At 39.0% G+C, this 23,904-nt stretch overlaps 1 protein-coding gene across 1 annotated transcript in view; it reads right to left on the bottom strand.

The window, feature by feature from the left end:
- Nucleotides 1–23,904, bottom strand: part of CAMTA1 (calmodulin binding transcription activator 1) — an 849,138-nt gene that overhangs the window by 799,023 nt on the left and 26,211 nt on the right. The window contains 2 exon segments of the mRNA XM_025427290.3: nt 16,195–16,313; nt 21,531–21,600. Coding sequence (XP_025283075.3) covers nt 16,195–16,313; nt 21,531–21,600 — 189 coding nt within the window.

Here is a 23,904-nt window from a genome sequence, read left to right as displayed (position 1 = left end):
AAATAAGTGGATTGTTTTCTTAAGAAATTTTCATGTTGAGGATTTTAAAATGGGGTTATTGATGGAAAGGGACGCTGTTTTTGTGGATGTTAACCTGGACAATCTGGTAGAAACGGAGGAACCGAAGATGCAGGAGAATGTAGGATGACTGCTGGACTAAAGTCCTTGAGAGGGGGAGGGGCTGGCACCCAGCACTCTTGTGACCAGACTGGCCTTCAACAGTAGTTAGGAAGACTCAGTTGGTGGGAAGTGGTGGTGGAGTAAAGAAGTTCCACAGCTAAGAGACAACAGTGGTGGTGACAGTAAAGGGGGTGGTCTGGTGAGAAACACTCAGAAAGTATGAAGTGGTCATGAAGTCAAAACAGGATTAGTGGGTGGAGAATCCTAGAAAACTGTGGGTGGTTCTAAGTGCTCATTTGGTGACCAAGAACTGACAGAAACAGAAGCCTGATTTTTTTACCTCATTTTTCTCCAGCAACATTGAGCTGCTTGGGTGCAGGCACACAGAAGCCAGCAGACAGGGAGGATTCACTGGGAACAGGATTTGTCCAGTTGGGTGTGACAGCAGGAGAGAAGGGCAGGAAAGTTAAGGGCATGTGTGAAAGTGATTACATACTCTGGACTCTGGAATTTAAGCTGGATGAGAAAAAAAGGGAAGAGAGTATACCTCTGGATGGAGGTTCAGGGAAGGGCTCTCCAAGAAGGGTGTGAGGAGCACTGGGTCATCCTCTAGGGAAGTGAGGGGGGCTGTGAGTAGCTGTGGATAGCTGCAGGTAAGGAGCAGGAGCTCTGCCAGCAGCAGGAAACGCTGGCCTGCTGCTGAAGGTGGCCAAGTGATGAGGTGAAGAGAAGGTCCACCAGCTGGTTAAAGCATCCAAGAGCCCCATAAGAGCAGCCCACATAAACTCGGTGCCTTGTCTCCTGGAGATGACAGCTCTGGACACACCTATTAGTCATAAGATGGGTCCTCTAGAATGCAAGCCCAACAGGGCAGGGATATGGTGGTTCAGGCTTATTTTGCCCAGAGCCTACTGCTCAGTAAATACTACTGCATCTGAATGTTATTAAAACACAATGAAGTGAAAGAAAAAAACCAAGGCAGGAAAGGACTAAGCTCTGTGCTGCATGCAAGACTCACTTTCCCCCTATGGCACAGAGCTGTGGTCAAACCATAGTGGGTCCACGAAGAATAAAAGGCAGGTATTCTACTCAGACTTCAGAGATCTGGCCAACCACGGAAGGAATGACAACAGCCTCTGACAGGGTGGTGGGGTGAGGACCTTGTAGGAGCTGCTGACAAACATTCTGTCCACTGACCCAGGGGCATGCAGATGAGACATGGGTTATGTTCTACTTTATTGTAAATAACCATATTAATTCTTTTTTCAGGTGTCTCCAACGCTATAAGCCAACTGTTGGTCTTGCTCCAGGTTCTTGGCTCAGGTAACCCACTCCACCTGACACCAGACTCAGACTCTTCCTCAGAAGTTTTCCCTGAATCTCTGCACCTTCTTAGACCCGTGCTCTGTGCTTCTCTTGCACACTGAGCCATAATTCCTTTTCCTTCACAGGAAATCTCCCATCAAGAATCACTAACAACTGCAGGCAAATCGAATCCAATAAAAAAAATACATTAAAAAAAAATCACTAACACTTGCAGCCCCTACACCCTCACCCATCTGCCCTTCCCCCTACTCCAACAGGGGCCTCTGCGCCCACCATGCCACTGAAACCACCCACCTGGGTTACTAAGAGCCTCTAGGTGCCCAAATCTAATGGTGACCTCATCCTCGTTTTCCTCCACTTCTCAGTAACCTCTGATTACCCCCTCTGTGATAGGACAATTAATGCCCCCACCCAAAGATAGCCACATCCTAATCCCCAGAACCTGGAAATAGGTTGTATTACATGGCAAAGTTGCAGGTGGAGTTAAGAATTAAGGCTGCTAATCAGCTGAGTTTAAAATAGATTGACCTGAGTTATCCAATGGAACCAATGTAATCATAAGAGCCCTAAAACTGGAAGCAGGATACAAAGAGAGGTCAGAAACAGAGAAAGGGGTGTGGCAATGGGAGAGGGGTCAGAGACGCTATGGTCTGATGATGGCTCTGAAGACAGAGCTATGTTGATTGCTCTAGAAGGTAGAACAGGCAAGGAAGGAAACAGATTCTTCTCTAGCACCTCCAGAACAGAGCACAGCCCTGCCCACACCATGATTTTAGCCCAGTGAGACCCGTGTCAGATATCTGACCTACCAAACTCTAAGACAATAAATCTGTGCTGTTTTAAGATGCCAAGTTTGTGGTAATTTGTTACAGCAGCAAAAAGAAAACTGATACACCCTCCTCCTTGAAACACTTTTTTCTCTGGGCTTCCATCTCACACTTGTGTGGTTTACCACTACTCCTCGCTCTGCTGCCTCCTCCTGCTCCACTCAGGGCTTATCTCATCCCTTCTCTTAAATATCTTTTGCCCCCAGGGTGATCTCATCTATTCTAATGGCTCTCCAATTTAGATCTCCAGACAGGACCTCTCTCAGACTCCCAGACAGCTGCCTACTCGATGCTGCCACTTCAGTGTCTAACAGACATGGTAAAATCAATACATCCCAAAAGAGCACTCTTGATCCAGCCCCACCCTCCCTTCCCTCAGTCTTTTTGGTCTTTTATAAGCACCAGCACCAAGGTTGTGGCTAAGGCCACAAATTAGGAATCCTTCTTAACTTCTTTCTACCGCCTATGTCCAGTCCCACGAGTCCTAACACCTCCAACTCCAAAGCATATCCCACTTTTCACCCTCACTCTTACGAAGATTGCCAGTTATTACAACAGCCTCCTTGCTGGTCTCTCTGCTTCCCCTTTTGGCCACGGTGTGGCCAGAAAAAGACTTTGAAAATAAAAAAAATCCATATTATGTCACTCACTTCCTGAGAGCTTATCCTTCAATGACTTACTGTTACTCTTAAAATAAAATTGCAAGTCTTGATGACTCCCAGACACTTTGAGAGCTAGCCCCTGCCTACCTTACCTATCTCACCTTCCAGATGTCCACTCTGCTCCAGCAAAAAAAATGTCTTTTATTGTTCCTCAAACCAAATACGTTCCTACCTCAGGGCCTTTGTACTTGCTATTCCTTCTGCCTCAAGTGTTCTTCCCCTAGATCCTCAAGCAGCTATCCCTCTTTCATCATTCAGATCTCAGCTCACTTCCTAAGAAAGTCAAACCATCCAACAAAAGGACTCACACCTCAGTGTCCTGTTCTATTTTCTTCTTAGCACTCTCTGAAATTCTTGTCTTTCCTTCTAAACTATAAACTCCATGAGAACAGGAACTTTCGGGATCCCTGGGTGGCGCAGCGGTTTGGCGCCTGCCTTTGGCCCAGGGCGCGATCCTGGAGACCCGGGATCGAATCCCACGTCGGGCTCCCGGTGCATGGAGCCTGCTTCTCCCTCGGCCTGTGTCTCTGCCTCTCTCTCTCTCTCTCTCTCTGTGTGACTATCATAAATAAATAAAAATTTAAAAAAAAAAAAAGAACAGGAACTTTCTATCTAGTATCCTCATTATCCTCAACCAGTACCTGGCACATACTAGGCCCTCAAAAATACTGGTAAGCATAACTGATAGCAGGAAATACAATGGAATACTAATGTGCAGTCAATAAACATGATGCTATGGATCACTGTCAAAAAAGCCCTAGGATATATACAACATATTAAGAAAAAAACAGATTACAAAACTACATACAGAATAAACCTATTCTGAGTTAATAAAATATACAGACACATCACCACAGAAAAACATCTGAAGAGGTATCTATCAAAAAGTCAACTGTTTCTTTCTCATGGCAGACTTTGGGGTGATTTGGCCACCTTTCTACCTATGCCGAACTGTGTGAATTAGGGGCAAGGGAGTGGCGATGGGAGGGTCCTCCCTCTCCCTGGTTTCATTTCCCACATGGCAAGAGCTCCTCCACAACGAGAGTCTTGGCTTCCTGATTCACACTCCTTCCTGTTCCTGCCCTGGACAGGGGTGACTTACTTATCTGACTGCTGAGTTTGAGGTAAGAACTGAGTTCCTGCCTCAACCCTTGTTTTCATGGATTTGGGAACCCGAGTGCTCATGGGGAGCACACACTCTGCTCTTCTCCACATCACAACTTTTTCAGGGGTACCTCCCATGGATCTGTTTGTCACTACTAATGATTTTTACTAACCTAGACTGTAGAATTCAGAGACAAAGTATTAGCAGCACACTTGAGTAGCAAACCTAAACCGCATCCATTGGTCACTAAACACCCACTATGTGCCAGGTACTGTTTTAAACTCTTCAGATCTGGGATGCCTGGCTGGCTCAGCGGTTGAGCACCTGCCTTTGGCCCAGGGCCTGATCCTGGAGACCCGGATCAAGTCCCACATCGGGCTCCCTGCATGGAGCCTGCTTCTCTCTCTGCCTGTGTCTCTGCCTCTCTCTCTCTCTGTGTCCCTCATGAATAAATAAATAAAATCTAAAAATAAATAAATAAATAAACAAACAAGCAAACTCTTCAGATCTATCAGTAAAAAGAGCAGATGAAGACCCCAGTCCACCCAGACCTCACAGTCCAACAGGGGCAGCCAGACAATACACATTAAACAAAGTGAATTATACAGTATATTAGATGATGTTACATGCTAATTCTAAAACACTTACATCTCACCATCCTCATTTATAAAATAAGAAATACATAATCACCCCACAGCAGGCTCTCTGAATTGCTTGAGGAATGGACTGTTAAAAATTAGTGGAAAATACATAAAAATTTTGATTAATAATGATTGAAGAAAGCATCTAACAAAACTGATTCTTAAATAAAACAATTAGAGTTAGGAAGCTTAAATGTTCAACAATACAAAAATAAAATATAACCCTAGCATGCACATTAACAACTGTCTTCTGATGCCGGGAAAGGGGTGTCTGTCACTACATGGTTTAAAGACAGGAAAAATAGGAAATGACTCTACTCTGACCTCAATTTTATAGATTCTGCTTAATTTCAAGCTATTTTAATGTATCCTTTCTCAGAAACGGGAAGCAAATGGCATTGTCCCTCTTTCTCTCCAATCTTTAACTTTTTAAAAAGGTAAATATACTTAAGTGTTTTCTCTCCTCTTTCTGAAGAAAGTGGTTTTTGCAGCTCTTTCTAAATAAGAACTCAGCTTCCAACAGGATAGCCTTCTTCTTGGCCAGCTTCTCTGAATAGGCTCTGTCCCCTACACCCAGAAAACGGAGAAGGTGTGGCCTTTCCCACCTTGTCCTTGACCTTCTGTGTTGGGACTTTCCCCCTTCCCTGAAATGCTCTCCACCCTTTCTTTAAAAGGGAACTACTTTTAGGCATGAGTTATATACAGACTGATGGTCCCTCTTTTTTCAAAAGGCTTTTGGTCACTGAAGACCCACTACATACCAAGCAATGTTTTTAAGTGCTTTGGATGCATCAGTAAACAGAGCAGATGTTTGCACTGCAAATGTTAGGCCTTCTGAAAAATCCTAGAGCTAAAAAGCAGTTGTAGAAAAGTCTATCACCTTCCTATATACCAGTAATGAACAAGTGGAACTTGAATTGTAAAACACAGTATTAGCGAAAAGAAAAGAAAAGAAAAGAAAAGAAAAGAAAAGAAAAGAAAAGAAAAGAAAAGAAAGAAATAACTAGGCATAAATCTAACAATATGTACATGATCCATGATCTTTATGAGACAAACTACAAAACTCTGTGAATGAAATCAAAGAATTATGTAAATAAATGGAGAGATACTCCATGTTCACAGACAAGGAGACTTATTCTCAAGACGTCAGTTCTTATCAACTTAATCTATAGATCCAATGTAATCCCAACCTAAATCTCAGCAAGTTATTTTGTGGGTAGCACAAATAACAAAATGATTCTAAAGTTTACACAGAAAGGCAAAAAACCCAGAAGAGCCGAGTCAATACTGAATGACAAGAACAAAGTCAGAGGAATGACACTACCAAACTTCAAGACTTACTATAAAGCTACAATAATGAAGACAGTATGGTACTATCGAAACAGACAAATAAATCAATGGAACAGAAGAAAAAGCCCAGAAATAGACCCACATAAATACAGTCAACTCATCTTTGACAGAGGAGCAAAGGCAATACAATGGAGCAAAGACAGTCTTTCCAACAAATGGTGTTGGAAGAACTGCACATCCACAGATCAAAAAAGAAAAAAAAGAATCTAGAACTATATCTTCACAAAAAAATCAAGTAAAATTGGATGCGGACCTAAACATAAAATGCAAAACTATAAAACCCCTGGAAGATAACACAGGAGAAAATCTAGCTAACCTGTGTAGCATTACTACAGCAAAGGCAGGATCCATGAAAGAAGTAACTGACTTAATAAAAATTAAAAACCTCTATCCTATGAAAAAAAAAAGTCAAGAGAATGACTGGGAGAAAATACTTGCAAAAGCACATCTCATAAAAGACTGTTGTCCAAAGTACACAAAGAACTCTTCACACTCAACAATAAGAAAACAACCTAATTAAATAGGCCAAAGACTTTAACAGACCAAAGAGATACAGATGGCAAACGAGCATATGAAAAGATGCTCCATATATGTGTCTTCAGGAAAATTAAAACAATGAAATACCACTACATACCTATTAGAACAAGCCAAAACCTAGAACACCAACATTACCAAATGCTGGGAGCATGTGGAGGAATAGGGACTCTCACTGTTGCTGGCAGGAGTACCAACAGTACAGACACTCTTAAAGAACAGTTTAATAGTTTCTTATAAAACTAATCCTACTCTTACCATATGATCCAGCAATCACATTCCTTGGTATTTTAAAGAGGTGAAAACATCTCCACACAAAATTCCTGCACACAGATGTTTATATCAGCTTTATTTAATATTGCCAAAACTTGGAAGCTACCAAAAGTCCTTCAGTAGATGAACAGACAAACACCATGGTCCATCTAGACAGTAAAGTATTAGTCATCACTAAAAAGAGATGAGCTAGCAAGCCATGAAAAGACATCTTAACACCAAGAGTGAATCATAATATAAATTAGGGACTCTGGGTGATGATAATGTGTCAATGTAGGTCCTCAATTGTAACAGAGGTACCACTCTGGGGGGGGGGGGGGAGCATTGATAGTTGGGGAGGCTATGCAAGTTTGGAGGCAGGGGTTGTAAAGGAACTCTCTGTACCTTCCTCTCAATTTGCTAAGAACCTGAAGTTGCTCTAAAAAAAATTAAACCTTAATAAAAAACAAAAAAAGGTAAACAAAAAGTAGAATGTGTGGCCTACACCCAAGTGCTCTTATTGCAGCACCTGTGGAGGCCAATCCCTCAGCCACACGCTCCCTCTGACTTCTGGCACAAAGGACTCTACTTTCTAGCCCAGGTCAAGCTACTTTTCAGCTTCCTGTTTTCTCAGACATGGAACCTTCTCTTTTTTCCCATAAACTCCTTTGGAATCACAGAAAAATGAACTCAAGGCAAAATGAAGCTTGCCTTAGAATTCCACCCCGGTTCTACTACAGCTGCCCCACCTGGTTGCATGCACATGTATATGTACACACGCACACATCTGCTCAATCTTGTCCAATTCCCCAGAGCCCCAGCAAATGTAAACAACAGGTTCTTTCGGCTCTACATTGATTTCAACTCTACACCCTTGACCAGACCAGAGAACACACAAGCATGGAAGCATACGAGAAAGCCTCATGAAATCCATACGTCCTGCCCATAATATTCTCCCTTACAGAGAAAACACTCTCCCAAACACAAATTTATCTTCATCACATCCACCCCAGCCCATCTGTAGTTTCTCAGACATCTAGAAAGGATTCTTTTGTTTGTTCTTCTTCATTTTTTTCCAGCTTTCTAAAAAGCATTAACACTGGAAAACTTAAGATTATATTTTAGGAACTTCTCTTAAAATCTTCAACAGAACTTCATCATCACCAAGATAACAGACTTTTTTATCATTAGAAACATTTGGAAGGTAGTATTAAAAAGACCGGAAGGTGGGCAGGCAAGTACATAGGTAAGTAGGTACACTATGACATTCAGCTTTGGGGTTCTGCTATTTTCAGGTATTTAGGCAAAAAGGAAACGAAAAAGAAAGGGGGAGGTGGAGATGATCCTTCATGCCACCTCTTCAAAATAAGGTCACAAAAATTAGAATAAGCCTGCACCTACCACTATCGCCATCTGTACTTTAAAAGGGCTTCCTATATAATAAGACATTATTAACCAAGCCCAGAGAGATGGAAAACCTGAGCTGTTGGGGTGATAAAAGTGTTCCAGAATTACATGGTAGTGATGGCTGCACAACTATGTGTAGACTATGCTAAAAAACCACTGAATCATACACTTTAAAAATAAAGGATGATTAACGGCAAAAAATAAATAAATAAACACATACACCAATTGGCCCCAAGCCTGCCCTGAGTGTCCGACTGCAAACAACAGTGCAAAAGCAACAGAGATTTGGCCTCCAAAACTGGAGAACGCGGCTCACGGCATAGAGTCACTTGGCACAATCATTCTATCTCTAAGGGTCACTTAGCACGATCACCCAAAACTCCAAAGAGGCCCAGACTGTGGCTCACCTGGCACTCAGTTGACTGGTGGCAGAGCCACAACTAGATAGAACCAGTTCCTGATTGCCAGTTGTGTATCCCTTCCAGGAGATCAGTGGTCCTTGAGTTCACTATGGAAGTTTTCATTTTACATCTTAATTTATAACCTGAAAAAATAAAACCCATAACCAATTCTTTTAACACACAGATCCACTGCTCAAGTCTGTGATCTGTGATTACAACACCTGGGTAGCCATTTAAGTTGTTCTCAGGCTAATGAGAAAATTCAGAAGTGAACTTCAGACTAAATCATATATTTGTTCCAAGGCCTAACAATGGACTTAGAAAAATGCCTGCTGAGCCAAAATCAGTTTCTAAATAGTTCAATGGGGAGAGGGGTGGGATCACTGCCACATGCCAAATTCTAAGGATCCTGCCTGAGTACAGTCACTATCATATTCGTGTTGCAAGAGACAAGTTGGTTTTGGCAAAACATCATCCATCACATTGAACTAATGCTGTTAATATAAATTTTATTTGTTTTCTAGTCGTTTTTATGTAACATATATATGTGTGTGTGAGTTTTATAACTGAACAAGAACTCCAAAAGCTCAGAAATTTATACTGAGGACTTTTTTTTTTTTTTTGTATTTTTACACATTTCATTCTTGCAACAAATATTTACTGAACACTGACTATGGGCCAAGTATTCTTCTAAGTGCTATATTCTGAAATAATACCACATAATAAGAATCACCGGGGTCAAAACTGAGGCAGGTCCACAGGAATTTTCTTCCTTTAAGGAAAATTTTCCTTAACATCTTATTCAAATGTTAAAACATTACTCTACTCTCTGCAAGTAAGATCTGCTTCTCCTGCCATTTCTCAGAGCTAAACCTGCCTGTCTCGACCTCTCCTCACCTGTCTCCCCCCAACAGGTGGGGAACTACATCTACCCCCAGCATTTCAATACATCCAATCTGCCTCTGCTACCACCAATGCTAAACTGATACCACAGGCTGTCTGATAGACAGGTGTATGCTCATTTGGATTTAATATCCATTCACCTGACCTCATACTACTAAGTTAAACAGAGGAATTACAGTTAACCCAACTGCTACAAAATGATCACATTTAATTTGAAATTTGGTACCATAGATCATATTCAAAAATCAAATGGCATTCCTCTTAAAACTTGACTCTCTGTGGTACTATTCATATCTGCACTTTCCTATTTGCAATTAAACAGGAGAGCCCCACCTGGACTCAGAGAATAACTTGAGACCAAACTGTTAGCACTGCCAAAAGCTACAGAGAACAAAGGCCAACCTCAGGGTTAACTAGCCTTCTGAGTCATCAAGACCAAATACCTCACTCACTTCATAATGCTAATGTTTTTCTGTTTAGATTGCATAATGGAAGTCTGAAGAGTGCTAAATGATCCCCTTCAAAATGTTGGTCTGTATTTCAAAAAGATAACTTATTAAATATACTAGAAAAACCAATCACTGAAAAAATTACAGCCCTTAAAACTATGACTCTAAGGTTTACCAAGAGAAAAATTAAAAACACAAAAAACACTAAAGAATATATGCCTACACACATACACACACAAAAAATGACTAAAATTTTGAGAAGGTGGCTTCTTATTAAAACAACTGAAATATTAATTTCATAAATCTCACAGTCTTAAAGTCTATTTTTCTTACCTGAATATAAAAAAATTAAGGGAAAAAAAAGTACTTAAGATTTAAAAAGGTAATTCTTTCCCTATAAAAAGCATTACACTTAGGGTTTTTTCCTCCGGGTTCTTTGGCATGACTTAGAATGTACCAGTGGATAGCTACATGTGCTCTACACAGACATTTTTACCATTAAAAAAGATGCATTTAATATGAAAATCTCTAAAGCTATCAATCGAAAACGTCTGATGCAACTTTTTTAAAGATCAGTACAAACTAGAATTCTATTTTGTTTATTTACTCTAGAGAAACTTTGTATTAGAGGAAAAACAAAAACAAAGAGCATTAATAGTGCAAAAACAGTAGCACACAAAAGTGATTTGAACATTTAAGGAGAATATTTTCATTACAAAAGGTTTGTTGGTGTATTAGTTCAGCTATGGAAGAATGCCATCTAAAATCCAGATCCAGCAACTGGGGGAATGCAGTAGTTGTATTTTAAGTCAAACAGCTAATTAATGACTAAACAAAAGAATTTCAGTCTGGACAACATACATGGAGTACTAATATGTGTAATTATGAATAGTCATTTGTGCAATCAGAAAGTTGCATTAGCATAATTATTTCTGGCTCTGGGCCTTAAAAATATTAACTTAAAATGCAGAAACCTTATAATAGTTCACCTAATAAAGATGTGAATGCCAAACTGATTATGGAATAAGAGCTGGTTCTTTAACAATTTTGCTCTGTTTATTTTTTTTTTTATTTTTTTTTTTTTTTTGCTCTGTTTAATACATTGTTTCTCCCCTACACTGGATATAAAAATCAAGCCCAACCCTCAAGTAATGCACAGGTTCAAAATTTCTACTTTTAATATTTTTTTCATCATCCAGAGCCTACATATTAATATTCATTAAGAATCAAAACTACGGGGAAAAAAAAAAAAAAAAAAAGAATCAAAACTACGGGATCCCTGGGTGGCGCAGCGGTTTAGCGCCTGCCTTTGGCCCAGGGCGCGATCCTGGAGACCCGGGATCGAATCTCACGTCGGGCTCCCGGTGCATGGAGCCTGCTTCTCCCCCTGCCTATCTCTCTGCCTCTCTCTCTCTCTCTCTGTGTGTGACTATCATAAATAAATAAAAATTAAAAAAAAAAAAAAGAATCAAAACTACTTCCCTAAGAAATGAGTGCTTTTTTCTTCCTTTTTGTAAGTAGGCTCCACACCCAGTAGTGGGGCCCAATGCGGGGGATTGAATTCGCAACCCTGAGATGAAGACCTGAGCTGAGATCAAGAGTCAAACACTTAACTGAGCCACCAAGGCACCCCGAAATAGGTGCTACTTTAAAAAAAAAAAAAAATTCATGTAAAAATACATTAAGTTAAAAAAAAATACATTGTTTATGTATAATACCTGAAGATCTAAATAAATAAATAAGCAAAAAAATTCTATAAAACAAAAGGATGAGAAGTCACTAAACAGCTACAAGATCTTGAGAAAGTCTATTTGAAAGTATTCTTCAGGACAGAACTGGAGAGAGAATGGGCTCCGAAATCAGGCTACAAGGTTAGAGTCCAAAGTCCACCACTCTTGGGCTACCATATTATTTAACATCTCTGTGGCTCAGATCTCCTCATTGATACCATAAGGAAAATCACATCTGCCTCATAAGATGAATTTAAGGAGTAAATGTGATTATTCACATCAAGGACCCACCAGTGTCTCACACACAGTACATCCTCAGTCAATGCTGGCTGCCATAATTACTGCCACCATCATCATCACCCAACTTTATCACCTGCAAGAACACGGGTGAAGGCTTTGTGTGGCTGAGAAAGCATAATCCAAATGGATTTGTTTCTAGACAATACATTTATTTTGCACTTGCAAATAACATTTAAGAAGGGCAGGAGAGGGGATCTCTGGGTGGCGCAGCGGTTTGGCGCCTGCCTTTGGCCCAGGGCACTGATCCTGGAGACCCGGGATCGAGTCCCACATCGGGCTCCCGGTGCACAGAGCCTGCTTCTCCCTCTGCCTGTGTCTCTGCCTCTTTCTCTCTCTCTATCATAAATAAATAAAAATTTAAAAAAAAAAAAGAAGGGCAGGAGATTTTACCTATCCCAATGCATTAAGAAAGGTTCCTTAGCTGGGCCCTAAGACCTCCTTATCTCCCGGTAGTCTTCCTTTTTAGTGACTTTCAGCTTCACCAAATATTTGCATATGAACCCACAATACCAATCCTGTGTTAACTCTTTTTATTTTTTTTTTAAGATTTTATTTATTTATTCATGATAGACACAGAGAGAGAGAGGCAGAGACATAGGCAGAGGGAGAAGCAGGCTCCATGCACCGGGAGCCCGACGTGGGATTTGATCCGGGGTCTCCAGGATCGTGCCCTGGGCCAAAGGGGCAGGCGCCAAACCGCTGAGCCACCCAGGGATCCCCTGTGTTAACTCTTTTTAATCCAAAATTAAATGACAGATTGGATTTGCCGAGTACACTAATGTGGTTAAGAGTTACGGGTCTGGGCAGCCCCGGTGGCCCAGCGGTTTAGCGCCGCCTGCAGCCTATGGTGTGATCCTGGAGACCCTGGATCAAGTCCCACTGCCTCTCTCTCTGTGTGCCTCTATGAATAAATAAATAAATAAATAATCTTTAAAAAAAATTTTTAAAAAAAGAGTTACGGGTCTTTGATTAAAAGCCAAGACAATGTTACAACAGAATGAACGTTCCTAAGAATTAGTAAACAACGTACAAGAAATTAAGCTTAGAGACAGGCCCTAACAAGAGTGCTATCTTGACCAAATTAGTTAACTACTTTTTACCACTACACCCTCATCACTAAAAGGAAATAATACTGCATATCTTGTAACGTTATCAAAAGGCTCAGAAGTAATTATACACAGTACCCAGCCACTAGCAAGGAACAGGGGCTCGATAAATGGCAAGACCTGAATGGGCACAATCTCACTCTCCACCTCTTAAGGAATACACTGTAAAAAAGCTAGGTTTTCTCAAATAATCACAAATATTACACTACAGGTCTCAGTAAAGGAAGTTCTCAAAAGTATGGAGGAGTCACATGATAGATATTCCAGAACTAAGCTGAACACATCCAGCAGAGAGTGAGCATGGGAGACAGAGACACCTCACAGAGGCAACTCCAGCCACCAGTCTGCTCTGTGGACATATGCTACAGAGTGACACGGAAAATGGGACTCAGATGTGCTCTCTGTTGCTCTCCCCCACCTCACACCCCTCCCAGGGAGAGCACCTTGTTCCAGGGAAGGGGGATCTAAAGCAGTTTTTGTACAACACTGCTCCTAAATACAAGCCAACGACTACATTTTGGTCTTCCACCAAAACACAGCAATCTATTCCAACCCCAGCAGGAGACAGGCCCTTACTAATGGCAGTATGGCTACACTTAAGTCTTCTGAGCAATTCAAGAGACCTCATGGGCATTCTGCCTAAGCATGACGCTGCCATGAGTGGGACCAAGGGCCCCAGTGAGACGAGTCCGCAGAAGTTCGCTTCCTTCAGGCTTATGTCTGTGTGCAGGGAAATGTGGGGAAATGCCAATACCCACTAGATCAAAGGAGGAACTGCTTCAACAGAAGCACTGATTGTTTGGTTCCTCCTGTTATCCAAGCCAGTTTAAAAAAAAAAAAAAAAAAAAGACAGGTTACCATCACTGCATAATACTCTAAAGAATTAAGGACTCCTAAGTCTTCAGCTGTCACCAAGATTCCCCTATTTTTTCTTAAAGCCAAAAATAAACAAGAGAGCAAGCCCATGTCCTCTACATTGAAATGAAATATGGGCCAACTTTTAAATTCAGTTCTCTCCTAAGAGTTTTTGTCAGTGTGCAGCTGACAAATTACTGAGAGAACGGGTCACATGGAAAAGGGTGTGAGCCTTGGCCCCTGCTGGCCGAGCCACCCCTCCTGCCTCCCACCACCCACAGGAACATACTTTGTTCACTGACGTTTCCAGCAGCAGTGGCAGCTAGCACACAACAATCCATGTGTCTCAGAGCCCCCAGTTTCATGTTTCACCAGACAGAGGGGGCTGCAGTCTCCTCCCTGGACAGGGACTTTCATTAACACTGCAACCTAAACCAGTGATCTCCGAGGAATTCTGCAGCCCAGGGTCCTAGAAGTACAAAACAGCTCCGTATTTCCCTTTTAATCTCATCCTCTAGAAAAATTCTTTATTAGGTGTTTTATAATGTACCTGAACTATAAGTGGAACATGTCAAAACCAGAGGTAAATACGTGAAAGGTGAAGTCCCGTGCAAGGATCTGAACAGTCTACCAACTGAGCTTCAGATACTGTGACTCCAGCCTCAGAAGATCCTAAAGACCACAAATTTTAATTAAGCACTTGCTGGTTTCAAATATAATTTCAAGTCATAAGTAAATATAAACTGCCAACTTCACAGAAAACATAATATTGAAAAAAATATATACCAATCACGTGTTTTGTTTCATTTATAAATAAACTGGAACTACTGTATAATAGTAAAGTAGCAGATCCATATTTCAGAGAATGCTAAGAAACATACTGAGTTTTTAAGTAATTCATGACCTAGTTATGACCTACCAAATGGCTCCCAAATCATATTATTTTGCTGATAGAGCAATGGTCTATGATTAAAACTAATTTTCAGCATATTTACTTTGTTTTCATGTTTAAAATAATCAATGACTGATTAGAACAACAGGCCTCTACACTAGCTAATGTTCATCAACATAACAATATTCTGTCTAAGGGGGCAATATAATTTATGCAAATAACCAAAATATACATACCTTAAAAAGAAATATGAAATCAGTTGAGACAACATATCAAAGCTATGAGGGTCTAAGGAGGATTTAAATCTGTAAACTAGGATTAAAGTAGAGAGACTTTCACCCATATAACCTCTTAAAACTCAAAATAAAAGCACTCTAGGTCAAGAAGTTAAAACAAAATCACCTTAGAAAGATAAGGGTAATAAGCAGGCAGCACTATTGCCTCCTTGTGTCTTTCAACAAAACTGAGGGCCCGATTTAGAGCAGGGCGTTATATTTAAACAGCAACACAAACTGCCTTACACCAACTCTGGAAAACCAGTAATCACAATCAATTGAAGTCAAGGAATATTAAGTCCCAGATTGATGGAGCATACCGAGTTCTCATCACCACACTAAATGAGCATTACCCTAAATGGAAATATTCAGAATTCAAAATTAAAAAGATGACAAAGCAAACCACCTTAATATTAAGACTCCCAGACTAAGATTTACCAAAAACAAGAAACATCATCCAAGAAGATACTTTCATTCATTCTACTTTACCAATCTTCTAATTGGATGCCAAATATACAATCTACCATACAGCCTCCATTCTTAATTTAAAAAACTCCTATCATTAAGGTAAACCCATCAATTCTCCATGCAATTTCTTATCATCACAGAAGACTGAAAGCTGTTTTGCTAATAAGAAGCCTACCCTCACCAACTCTACAGAAACTTCACACTGTCAAGACGCTGCATGTTCTGTGGAACACTGGGGCTGTCTCTTTATTAATTCATGACAACATAAGAACTAGCGTTTATCTGAGATGCAGGCAGAGTTAACCACCAAATGCAAGACGCTAAAATGCAAGAGAATACAAGTATAGTAACTCATGCTATCTTAGTAAGTCAGCGTGCACATTTTATATTTTCCAACACCGGCCAAGCAGATTAGAGATAGTTCAAGAAACGTTGGTTTCTGTTAAACCCAGATTAAATATTCTTCTCATTTACAATCCCCTAGTGCAATATTTTGATTTTAAAACTAATAAAAAGTAGTGTACTGTGCTAAATGACCTCACAACTTTGCCCTTAAAATAATTATACCCCTAAAAATAGAAATTTATCTACCTCATTAGTGTTCCAACGGTGCCTCTCTTTGGGTAAACTTGAACATTTCGGCAGACATTCAAGCAGCTTTTTCGGTAAAAAGATTTTTACATGACTACTATTGCTGTTCCCATGATCATCTATAAAGAAGAAAACAATAGATTCAGAGAAAATAATAGAGGAAAATCTCCTTTTAAGTATACTGGCAAGGTCAGAAACGGCAGCTTAGTCTGGTCACGGTGAGACCAAGAGGGCCATTCCTCTTGGTCAACAGAGCTCATTTACACACTGATCAGACAGGTGGCAGCAAGAATCTGGTCAAGAGGCTCTAAAGTAAGATCGAGCTTTTGCTCCATGACAAGCGAGTGAACAGGGAATATCCCAGCAGCTGCCCATAAACAGAACATTACTTTTCAAGGTTCTCCCACCAGGTTTCCATGAAGTACATCCAAATTGCAACAGGATTTAACCTCACAAAACCCAGAAATCTTCTATTAACCAGTTGAAAAAGGTTTTTAGGGAAGAGGAATTATAATAAAATGACTATTTTATTCATAAACTAATACTACTACATCCCCAAGAATACAAATGAGACTTACCCTTCAAAAGCAAATTACAAATCTTAGAAATACAAAGAATTTAAACCTGCAGTTAGCTACCTAGGTAAATAGAGAGGCTGGTCCTTCTAGCCTACATCTAAAAACATATCATTTTAATTAACTTGATTTACATATATACATATCTATTTCATTAATGTCTTTCATCAAAATGTAACTCTTCTAAATTAATGAAGAAAAGTTCATTACTTTCAGACAAGATGGCATGTCTCCCTGATATAATGTTTCCCAGACACCTTGTAGAAGAGATCATTCATTTCCTTTATGTATTATTTCATTCATTCATAGATTGTTTCTTGTTTCATTCCCGTAACAAAGTCTCTTTGCCTGGCTCAAAATCTCTTGCCAGTTTTGGCACATTTAGGTCCACGTTTTGAATTACCCAGTCCAAGTTTGTTTGTTTTTTTTTTAAATGCTAAAAGGAAGCCCCAATATCCAAAGAGTGCAATGCATAACCAGATACTAGGAGCAAGAAAATACTAAAGACTGAATTTGCTCCAGAAAATCATAGTTAAAATAACTTATTCTGATATAAAAAGGTATAATCAAAACACTGAACTCCAAATCAAGAATCCAAGATTCTGACCCAGTTCTGCTACTTTATAATTGTGTGACCTTGGGTAAGTTACTTAATATTCTCAGTTTTCTAAATCAAGGAGAATTAAGTAATCACCAATTCTCCTCCAGGCATAAATCCCTATGAAATTTACTGCCATTCAATAAATTTAAATGCCTTACAATTAAAGAACCTTATAGAGGCATACAGGAATTAGTTAATAATATTAAAACTGAAATACAACAATATATCTTTCTAGTCATTTACTGTAATTTTGTTTAGCAGAGCCTATTTTTTGAACATGTGAAAACATAAAATAATAAAAAATTTTCTACAATCACAACAAAATCCTCTCCAAACATGCTTCATCTGATTAACACATTTCTTCTCAAGGAAAAGATCTTAACAGAAAAATATTGGGCACAGAAATAAAGCCTAAAAAATTTACTACATCATGTGGAAATATTTTAAAGGGAGGAACTTAAGAGAATTTTAGTGTACTAAATCTTTTTTGGTCCATGAACTACACAACCAATTGAATTATAATGCCCAATCCTCTATTTCTGTAAGCAGTATAAAAACTTAAAAACTGTTTTTAAGAATCTAAAATTTTTAACAGCAAACTAAAATTAAACTTTTTAAAAATCTTGCTGTGAAACCAAAAAACAAAGTGTTCAACTAAGAGAGTGTTCATAGAAAGTTCTGTATTAATTACCCTCTATAAAACCAGTGTAATGTTATGTGCTTATGCATGCTCCCTGCACTTCATCCTCCCAAGGGAGGCACCATGGGCCATAAAACTTTAAAGCGCAGAATACCAAATCACATGAGACTTTACCTCCCTTCTCTCTTCCCCTAAAGAGGTTTTATTCTCTTCTCTTTTTTTTTTAAATCTCCCATGATGTGTACAATTCTGAAAGTAGAGGTGAAATTCTAAAATGTATACTCAATTCAAATAGTCACCATTTACAGGATGCCTTTTACCATTTACAGGATGCCTTTTATGAAAACAGTATTACACTAGGTGCTCAATCAATAGGCTTACTATGAACTATGTATGACTAGTCATAGCTCTGAGAAAATTATTATTTAAAGTGTGATTTTGAACAATAATGAATAGATGATTAAACCCCAGCTTCTATTTTTATGTTTATGATCACAACCTGATATTAATTATCTGTTCTTTTAAGCCTCCTTGAGAGACCCAGGTGTCCTGTGGCTATAAAACATAGTTGTGTGTGTATACTCCTACATATGTGTATACACACGTACACATGGATAGACATGTGTACTCCTGCCTGTGTGTACATATATGTACATGTACATACATGTGTGCACGCGCCCACATGTGCATGCACGTGGAGATAAAGAAAGGTACTCAACAGCACAACTAACTGCCACCGAAAAGGCTCTGTCTTCTATTCTGATACCAAATCAGGCAGTGGTGAATCGGTCCAAAGGCTTTTAAAGAGGGAAAGGAGAATGGCTGTGTAAGCACTGTCTCAATCAAGATTCCAAATATAGTACTTTATGGGGATGTGCAGCCATGGGTTCAAAAGGAAGAGGAGTATGACAGGCCAATGGGTTCCCCTTAATCAGTTTTTAAACTGTGCTATATCTAGAATTTTAGGTTCATGCTGAATATAAATTGGATGTTTTTTAGAAACATAACAATGGGTAAGTTTTCCCACTGTGCATTATGAAGATGGCGATTTTAATACCAGAGAAAGAATATTAGGAACTCAAACAGGCAGAATCTCACAACTTGTATTTTCAAATTTCAGTTTTTCCAGTTACAGTTGTGATGGGAAAACAACTCTACCTTCACACTGGAAAAGAACTGCTCACATGGCCATACTCTACAAAACTCTGTTTTTTTATTAAAAGCTGCTTTTTCATTGTTTTTAGAATAACTATAAATGATATAATAATTAGATAAATTCATGTGCCAGTTTTTAAATGTTCGTCTCAGTACTAACACTATTAACAGTATCTTGAGTTGCCACTGAAAGTAAAGTATGTACTACTGGTTTCAACTGTATCTCAGCATTTAATCCAAATAGTTAAACTCTGACACTACAACATGGAAGTGTCAACCAAAGACAGTAAAACATTTCATTATCTGGCAAAATATGCGTGTATGATATATGACTTTGCAAAATAGTTTTCTAACCTACTTCACAATAAAAATAACTAGTGAAGCTCTTGAAATTGACAGATGATGTGCTTGGCTGACAGCTATAATTCTAGAGAATGTACCATCCTTTCCAGACAACCTTCAAATATTTTCCAAACAATAATTTTAGAAACATAGTACAATTTAACAGAAGCTCTCTAAAACGTGCAAAAAATGCTCATTTGCTTAGTTAATTAGGCAAAAAGTAAAATTCTTGTTTTCATGTGTTATTTCCGAAAACTCACATGACCAAATCCTTTATTTAAATCCAAAAAAATGTGTTCAAACCCTCTCCTTGGAACACACTACTGACTCCTATAAGGAAAATTATAACTATATTAACTGTAACCTGGAATTGATAACATCCATTTTATTTTGATTTATAATTTAAAAAATTAAATAATTTTGGTTCTGTGAAATGGGAGACCTGGGTGGCTCAGCAGATGAGTATCTGCCTTCAGCTCAGGGGGTAATCCTGGGATCCGAGATCGAGTCCTGCAACAGGCTCCTCTCCCTCTGCCTATGTCTCTGCCTCTCTATGTGTGTATGTCTCTCTCGAATAAATAAATAAATAAATCTTTAAAAAATTGGGGGCTCCGTGAATAATTATGAACACTGTTATTCAATCAAGTCGATTATGATTAATCTCTCAACCTCTAGACCAAACTGTTTAAAATAAGTTGGTATAACAGTGTATCCAATTGCCAAATCTTATTAGGAATATATTTGATCAACAACTTGGAGTGGTAAAATTAAAAGGAAGCTCTACAATTTTTCTGTTCAGCTCTAATTATTATGTGCTTAGATTTAATTAGTAGGATAGGAACTGATTCAGGAAAACATAAGCACATATTGTTATATTCAAGTCAGCACAGCACTCACAGCAGCAAATACCGCCATCAGTAACCTAAGACCTTCAAATCACTAGGCATCCAAAATAAATATTAATTAAGCAACAATGTGCTTAATTATGTGCCAAGCATCAGTATGCTATCTCTCTAAAAGAAATTCTCCAAAATGAATTACTCAATTGTAATTATCTAAAAGACTTTTTTAAAGTTGAAAAAAACTAAAATATAATAGTTTTTTTTTTTTTTTCCATAGGAAACATAACTAGTTCTGCTACTTAACAAGCCTTTTCCTCTCCTTAGAGTCTGTGATCGTCAAATCTCACCCTGTCTTTTTAGGTGGCCCACGTTTATCCTCTCCCTGTCAATCATACCACCAAATCTCTAGTCCGGCTTTAAGTCAACTCCTAACTCAGGTTCAATAAGCTTCTCACTATTTAGTTTCATTTACATTTTCAATTTTAAAATATGTGAATAGAGGCAGATAAAGTGGGAACACAGAAGGTATGCAATCAATTGCTTCAATTTGGATTTAGGGGTATCCTCTCCTGCTTCATTCCATTCAATTTCAATTTGAGCAGCACGTGATCAAGTAAACTTATTTTCTACTATTTACTATGAAGTAAACATTTGTGGGGACTCTACATCAGGCATCCAGAAAGAGATTTTACATTGCGTTCTCTCATTTAATTTTCACAATTACCCATCAGGGCATAATTACCCCCACTTTACAGATGAAGAACCTGAGATTCGGATTAACTTGCCCAGGAGCCGCAGCTAGTGACTCAAATGGGATTCAAACATGACCTGTGGTTTTTCCCACAATACCACATGGCTCCTACTCAAAGTCCCAGGAATTGGATACTAGAATTATAGAATTATTGTATTAGTATCTAACTAATTTGCAGAGTGCTTTGAATTTCCCATGTGATTAAACACTTTGCCTTTTTGAACCCTCACAAAAACTTGACAAGGGAGTAGTATTTTGCTACCCCGCCGAAGGATTAAGTAACTCATCTAAGATCACACAGCAAGTTAAAGGCAGAACCCAGATCCCCTAAGGCCTGGTCACAGGCTATTTCCACTGCACTACGATGATGGAATTACTCTCACTGCCAAGCCCACCCCTTCCTGTAAGTCAAAAGCTTTTCGAATCCTACCTTCTAGAGGTGGCACGGTGTTGAGAACACAGTAGGTGCTAGTTCCGCAGAATACACTTTGGGAAACGCTCTAAGGAAACAGAAAATAAAATGTAAAACTAATCTTTGAAAAAGATATATACTGGCTCTTCTGTGATATTCCTGCCAAAGATGCAAAACCTGAATCTAATCATGAAGAAACATCAGACAAATCCAAATTGAGGAACATTCCACAAAATGACTGGCCTGTAATCTTCAAGAGTGTCAAGGTCATGAGAGTCAAAAAGGACTGAGAACTGTTCTGTATTAAAGGAGTCTGAAGAGACAAGACAGTGTGACCCAGGGTCCTGACTGGACCTTTCTCTACAAAGGTCACCGCGGCGTCACCCGGCACAGCTGCAGGAGCATCTGAGGATCAGAGGGTAGAAATGTCTCAGTGTTAATTTCCTGATTTTGATCACCGTATGGTGGTTACAGAGAATGTTCTCATCTCTGGTTTGCAGGAAATAGGTAAGCAAGTATGTGAGGATAATGAAACATACCAGCAACTCGGTCTCACACAGTTCAGGGGGGAAAGAGCTCTTCGCACTACACCTGCAATTTTTCTGGAGACATAAGAGGGGTTTCAAAATATTATGTGTGTAAAAAAAAAAAAAAAAAAAAAAAGACACATGCTGGTAAACACATATTATGTGTATCATTTTTTCAATAGGGACCATATGTGCTGTACATACAGGAAATGTTTGCTAAGGAGAACCAATGCCACATCATTTTGTAGATCAGTCAGGATTCAACAGCATTGCTAACCATTTCTCAACAGTGAGCCCAACCCCCAACTTGTTCCAAAGGATCTAATGAGTGCCAACTAACAGTACAACAGGTGCAGTAAAGTCAGGAAGAAGTTGGAAGACCAGGTCTCTGTTCTCAGGCTGCTTCATGTAAATAAAATTATAGTTTTCATGTAAAAAAAAAAAAAAAAAAAAAAAAAAAACACTACACAACAGTAACTTTAAAAAAAGGAAAACAATTTCTGTGAGTCTTGTCAGTCCATTATTTCGGTCCTAAAAATATCCTTCTTCAGTTGCAGTATTAAAAAAAAATTTTAGATTATTCATCCTGCATTATAAACCACGTATTTATATACTTAGGAAACCAAGGATAGTTTATAAATTCAACAACCACCCTTAACATTTTATATTTAAAATATGAAAAGCTCAGTTCTCTCACTTACTAGCTAACCCTTGAAAAAGTAAACTACCCTCTCTGTATGATCTCATCAAAAAAGGTAGTGATGGTGCCCTCTCTCTCCTATCTCACAGGGTGTTGGGAGAATTCCATGGGATGATGTATACAAAGTGCTTTAAATTCAAAACTACAACACAACTATGAAGTGCTACTGTTTCTGTGCTTGGGAAGCATAATCCTTAACAGTGTTAACATTTTTTAAGAACTGAGGATTCCGTGGATTTTTTTTGTGCCAAAGAGTGTTGAAATCAGACTAAACTTGACCTATGAACTTTTCATTTTCCTCTCCTTATATCCATGATCAAGTGTTTCACCATAGATTAGGTCTTTGTCCACAATGTGACTGCTAGCTACCAGGATAAACCATTAGTTCCCTAATTATTTACTGTTTCTGGAAAATTCTTGTTCCAGGGCTATTACTGTCTCTTCCTGTTTTGTTTTGTTGTTGTTTTAATTTTTTTTTAAAGATTTTATTTATTTATTCATGAGAGACACAGAGAGAGAGGGAGAGACACAGGCAGAGGGAGAAGCAGGTTCCATGCAGGGAGCCTGATGTGGGACTGGATCCTGGGACTCCAGGACCTCGCCCTGAGCCAAAGGCAGGCGCTTAACTGCTGAGCCACCCAGGCGTCCCACTTCCTGTTTTATTTAATCAATAGTGGTGCCTACTGATTAAACAACCTGTGGTAACATCAGAGCCTAAGAATTCTCCCTATAAACTATGGACTATGCTCAGTATCCATGTATCCTTTGGAAAAATCAACATTCATCTCTTCTCCAACTGTGAGCATAGAATTACAGGACATTATAAAGAGTGGCTGATGTAAAGCCAACAACAGTCTGACTTCGAGTAACATCTGCAAGAGCCGCCGGCAACAGCCTTCTAACCACAGAATGCAACATCTCATCTTAACATCATTTCAGAATTGAAACTTGAAATTTTATGATGTTAAAAAGAATGTGCTACATTCAAGGCTTAACATTTTCTGGCTTCCTATTACCCAAAAAAGATAGTATAAGTTTACCACTTAACAAGACATCTTAACAAATCTTAACGTCAAAAGATTTAAAAATGACTAGCATACAGTGGGACACACTAATGAATGGCTTCATAAAAAGGACTTTTACACTTAACTTCAAAGTTCAACAA

This window comes from Canis lupus, chromosome 5 (genome assembly GCF_003254725.2).
Source record: "Canis lupus dingo isolate Sandy chromosome 5, ASM325472v2, whole genome shotgun sequence".
NCBI classification, from domain to species: domain Eukaryota; kingdom Metazoa; phylum Chordata; class Mammalia; order Carnivora; family Canidae; genus Canis; species Canis lupus.
Note: the sequence above shows the minus strand (reverse complement) of the source record. Positions and strands in the feature narration are given on the sequence as shown.